Source organism: Vombatus ursinus, unplaced genomic scaffold (assembly GCF_900497805.2).
Source record: "Vombatus ursinus unplaced genomic scaffold, bare-nosed wombat genome assembly UNPS02001287.1, whole genome shotgun sequence".
In the NCBI taxonomy this organism is placed as follows: domain Eukaryota; kingdom Metazoa; phylum Chordata; class Mammalia; order Diprotodontia; family Vombatidae; genus Vombatus; species Vombatus ursinus.
In genome coordinates, this window is record NW_020941065.1 from 17,434,182 (window position 1) to 17,439,793 (window position 5,612).

Sequence of the window (5,612 nt, forward strand, 5' to 3'; positions counted from 1 at the left end):
AAGGCCCCACCTAGCCCTGACCTTAGAAATGGTCCGAGGTCCCTCCCTGCCCAGTCCTCAGAAATGTTCTCACTTTTGTGGCTGACTGAGGTGGGGGGGGAGGGGCAGCCTTCTTCATCCTAGCTTGGAGCACCTAGCTCCTAGCATTGACTTGACATATTGCAGGGTTCCCATTCTCCCTTCCCTCTTCCCTCTTCTCCCAGAGTTTCCCCTTGGGGCTGAGGACACTCCCCCTCTTCCCTGCAGCATAGAGGAAGGAAGGATACAGGCACTGCAGGGAGAGAGAGGAGGAGCTGGAGGAACTAGAAATAAGATTGGAGGGGACAGGACAGGGTCCAGAATCTGCATGGTCCTCCCCAGATTTGTTTTTTTTTAAAGGGGCTCTTTTCTAGGGTAGGAGGTACCCGAATTCCCACAGTTAGTCTCTCGTAAAGATGCCACCAATAAGTCCTTTAGCTGGCCCTTTAATAAGACCTCCCCTTCCCCCACCCCCATCCCAAGGCTGCAAAAAAACCTGTTTTATGGTCTTTTCTATCCCCAGTCAGCTGAGGCAGCTAGAGATGGGATCTTAAGTCTTCTCATCTCACTTTCTTTGGCCAGTACAAACCTCATCCAAATTTTGAGTTTTCTGAGCTTCCTTGGATAGTGAGAGTGACTGGTCCCTCCCTCCCCCACCCATCCCTTTCCCTTGCCGGTATCTGCAGTAAGATGTCTACCCAGAGCTAAGTCATTCTACTTTCCATCTCCGCTTGGCCCTCCCCTTTCCTTTGCCCGGCTAAATCTGACAGACAGGCCTAGGAAACAAACCCTTATAGCAAAACCGGTGGCCATTCAGGGGAAGTAGACCCTTTCTAGATATCTGCAGCAAAAGCCAGCATGTCCTGGGCTCCTGCTACTACCTTGGACAAACTAGAATCCTTTAGGACACAGAGCTAGCTGACTGGTCTCCCTCCATCTTGGGGTATAAGCTCCCAAAGATCTGGGGCATCTTCTCCATTGTGTCTGGCACCTCCTTAGGGAGAGTACTGGGCACCCCCCCCCACACACACACACACTCACTGAATCACCAGCCTGGCCGAGTGGGTGGATGGGAAATGGCGTGGGAACCCTTAGTCCCTCATTCTCTTGTGCTAGACCAGGGAAATCGTTGTGAGCATTCCATTTGAGGCAGCCTTGCAGGATGACTGTTTCTAGAAGGAAGGGATAAGCCTGGTTTGTAGAGAGGGGACCGTGATGCAGAAGTGATCTGACTGATTGCCAGCAATATACAAGGGGCCCCAGAGGATTGCTCTTGCAACCTTGTTCACCAACTTTACAAAATAAGTGACTCAGGATCTTAGACAGGAAGAAGAAAGAAAGCGTCCTCACCAAAGGGACCACCGTAGCCCTTTCGGGAGAAAAAGGTCCTGCAAGTGCGCAAGGGCCCCTAGGGCTTTGGGGCCAGGGTGTAGGAAGGTGGGGGCAGTATCTGCAATGCAGTCCTCATCCATCCTGAATTGGGACTGGCTCAGGTTTAGGGGTGTAGTAGCTGAGCAGGGCTTAATCATGGTGAAGTAATAGGAAGAGCCCTAGATGTAGACAGTAACTTGGGTACGAATTCCAATTCTGCTACTTACAAGCTGAGTAACCTTGGGCGGCAAGCCCTGTCCTCTCTCTGGGCCTCAGTTTCCCCATCTATCAAATGAGAGAGTTGGACGAGATCCATCAGACCCTCTTCTAGGTGATCTGTGACATGCGGTATCAGTCAGTGAGCACTTATTAAGCTCCTACTATGTACTAAGCACTGTGTTCTCACTTGGGGGAGGGGGTTGTAGGTGGAGAATCTAACCTTACCAGCCCCTTTTCTCTGCCCCTTCTACTCCCCGACCCTGGGCTGCCACAGTGAGGTTGGACCGCTTGTCAGAAGCTGCCAAAGTGAACACAGACGCCATGCGCTCAGCCCAGGAGGAGATCACCGAATACAGACGTCAACTGCAGTCCAAGACCACCGAGCTGGAAGCCCTCAAGGGGACAAAGGACTCTTTGGAGAGGCAGCGCTCAGATCTGGAAGACCGCCATCATGCTGATGTCATCTCCTACCAGGTAGCTGCTGGGGCAGGGAGAGAGCCTGGGCTGGTACTGTGTCTCTGCTGTGGGACCTTGGGAAAGTCACTTGCGCCTCCACTTCCTTGTTTTTCAAATGGGCCAGTTGGACTGGAGTGTCCTGAAATCTTCTTCATTTCTGGATCCAGTGATCTGGATTTGAGTTCCAACTCCTTGAGGGTGTCACTGCCCCAAGGCTTCCTCTCTATAAAATACGGGTCTTACCATTAGAGTAGGGATTCCTGACCTAAAATTCTCTTTTAAATTTTTTTGTAATCTTTTGATAACTATTTCAACATAATTGTTCTCCTTTGTAGTCTCATGGTTTTTTTAAATGTGTTTTCAAATATTATTCTGAGAAGAGGCCCACAGGCTTGACTAAGGTGGGGAGGGTCCATGTGCCCCCCAAAAGGTGAACAACCTCTGATCCCTTGGTGATTTAGAACCAGAAAGGATCTTAGAGGTTCATGATTCTATGAGGTCCAGCCTGCTTTCCTGATGACGTTCTGTGTTCTGCAGAACTTCTAACGTCTGGGAGGGGGCTCTGGGAGCATGGGGGTGCAGCCCTTGCAGAAGGAAATTGTTCTATCCCAGGGGAATGTGGGCATTATGCAAGAACTGTCCCTTCCGCAAATGACAGCTCAGTCCTGGGACTGCCCTCTTTGAGGTCCAGTGGCTGGGATCCACAGTCAGCACTGTCCTCCTTTGGCGGGCAGGAGTGGGCATCTGCATTGCAGAGAGCTAGGGGCTGGCCCCTCTGATGCACAGAACCTTCCCTCCCCAGGAAGCCATTCAGCAGCTGGACAGCGAGCTGAGGAACACCAAGTGGGAGATGGCGGCCCAGCTCCGGGAGTACCAGGACTTGCTGAATGTCAAGATGGCCCTCGACATTGAAATCGCAGCCTACAGGTACATGGCTCTGAGGGCCCCTCTGTGATAGGGGGCACTCCTGCTTCCCTGCTCCGTTAATATCCCGTGACATGCTGGATTGGAAAAACCATTTCTTAGGCCATTTAATGAGCCCGACTGGATTATAGGACCACCAAGGGAGAGCTGGAAGGGACCTTGCAGGTCCATTAGCCCAACCCCCTCCTTTCACAGTTGAACAAACAGTAAAGTGACTAGGCCAGACTCAGCTAGCATTTATATGATCTCATTTGTATTTATATATTTATATTATCTCATTATGTCTTCACAACAACCCTGGGAGATAGGTACTGTTATTATCCCCATTTCACAGATGAAAAAAATTGAGACAGACAGAGGTCACATGATTGGCCTAGGGTCATCCAGCTAGCGTCTGAGGCCAGATTTGAACTCCGGGTCTTCCTGACTCCATGCTTCACCTAAATGCCAGGAAGTGAAAGAGTCAGGATTCGAACCCAGGTTCTGACTCCAAATCCAAAGCTCTTTTTCCTAAACCTCACTACTTGATAGTACATTTATATAGTACTGTACCGTTTACAAAGGGCTCTCATTTGATCCCGACCACTTTCCAGAGTTGGAGCAAGAGATGATCGTTTCTGTCCTGCAGGCATTAGAACATTTGCTTAGATCTAGTTCTGTGGATACATTGCCTTCTTTGAGCTTTACAGCAACCCTGAGAAGTAGGTGCAGTAGGTGGGAGCCATCCCCATTTTACAGTTAGAGAAACTGAGTTAAATGGCTCTCCCAGAGTCACACAGGTAGTGAATGTCGGAGGCAGATCTGGAGCCTAGGTCTTCCTGAATCCGGGCTGAGCATTCTAGCCAGGCAAATGGCAAGCATTCATTATGCTTCTTCAGGGAATTCTGGGATTAACACTCCCCCCAACCCAGGGAGCCCGGAGCCTGTTTGACCTGTTTGTGGCCTTTTAAGAGCGATCTTCTGGACTCTTCACCACCCCCCTTCCCCTCCCCCTTCCCCGCTTACACTTAGCACTCATCAGGGGAGGGTTCAGGGGACCCTGTGACTCTTAGAGTTTACCAGCCCTCTGTGGGATCTGCTGGGAGTTGAGAGAGAGGAGCTATCCAGGGTACCAAAGCTGTGTGCAAAGGGAGGCAGGGCGTTAAATTCAACCAACATTTATTAAGCACCTAGTCCATGCAGACATGGGTTCTGGGGATACCAAAGCAAAAGAAAAGACATTTCCTACCTTCAAGGAGCTTCCATTCTACAGGATGGTCAGAGTACAGGATTAGGAGCCAGGAGACATAGGTACACATTCCAGCTCTGTCACCATTCTGCTGGATGACCCCAGAAACCTCCCTTCATTTCACCAGACCTTTCTTTCTCCCTCTGTGAAATGGGTGTGATTCCACTTGCCCTCCCTCCTTAGCTCACAAAGCCGCCAGGAAGATCACAAGAAATATTGGACTGGCAAAGCATTTCTTAGAGAGTATAACCATGCCTAGTCGGCAAAGGAAGGGTCCCTGGCAAAGATGGATATGCAGCCAGAATTCCCTGGCCTACTTACTGGCAGAATTTGGGCGTGAAATGCAGGGAATCTGGGCCAGGATGAGTCTCCTGTGCCCTTCGCAGCCCCACTCTAAGAGTATCCGGAGGATGCAGATTGAAGGAAGAGGAATCTAACTGTGGCCCTTGGTGGTCCCAGGCTGCATTTCAGTGTGTACTAAGCCAGGTTTGTATAATGCTTCATATGTCTAGACCACTTAGCTAGTCATTATCTCATTTGGTGCTCACAAGCCCCTGTGAAGAAATCAAGAAAATGAGGCAAGTCAAGGTTAGTTGACTTGCAGAAGATCATGGCGAGATAGTGATTGATCTAGGAATAGAACATTGATCTTCTGATTTGATGGGAAATAAGTGTTGGGAGGAAGGAGCTAGCAGCTTAAACACTGCCCCTGCCAACCTTACCCCTAAAGCTCCGAGGATGGGGAAGGATGAATGAATTGAGAGGATGGATGGATGGATGGATGGATGAAAGAAAATATATTAAACATTGTGTCAAGCACTGTGCCAAGTGCTTGGGATACAAATACACATATACTCACCCATGATCGCAGCTGTAGGACCTTGTCCTGAAGGAGAATACATTTTAATGAGGAAGAAGACACACATAAGGGAATGGCGGCCGGGGGGGTGGGAGGTATGATGATTTCTCTTTCCTGTAACTTCCTTGTGCTGTGTCTCCTCCCCACAGAAAACTTCTGGAAGGAGAAGAGTGTAGAATTGGTTTTGGCCCAGGTCCTTTCGCCTTTCCTGAGGGACTCCCTAAGGCCCCAGCTGCTTCCACACATATAAAAGTCAAAAGCGAAGAGAAGATCAAAGTGGTCGAGAAGTCCGAGAAGGAAACAGTTATTGTGGAAGAACAAACGGAGGAGATCCAAGTGACTGAAGAGATAACTGAGGAAGAGGAGAAGGAAGAAGAAGGTGAAGAAGCAAAGTCCCCAGAGAAGGAAACTAAGTCTCCTCCTACCGAGGAGGCCGCGTCCCCAGAGAAGGCCAAGTCCCCCGAGAAGGAAGAGGCCAAGTCTCCAGAGGAGGCCAAGTCCCCAGAGAAGGAAGAGGCCAAGTCTCCAGAGAAGGCC

The 5,612-nt window shown here is 49.9% G+C and overlaps 1 protein-coding gene across 1 annotated transcript in view; it reads left to right on the forward strand.

Moving 5' to 3' along the window:
• The window catches only part of NEFH (neurofilament heavy), a 7,537-nt gene that overhangs the window by 1,025 nt on the left and 900 nt on the right, over window positions 1–5,612 (forward strand). The window contains 3 exon segments of the mRNA XM_027864998.1: window positions 1,883–2,082; window positions 2,867–2,991; window positions 5,225–5,611. Coding sequence (XP_027720799.1) covers window positions 1,883–2,082; window positions 2,867–2,991; window positions 5,225–5,611 — 712 coding nt within the window.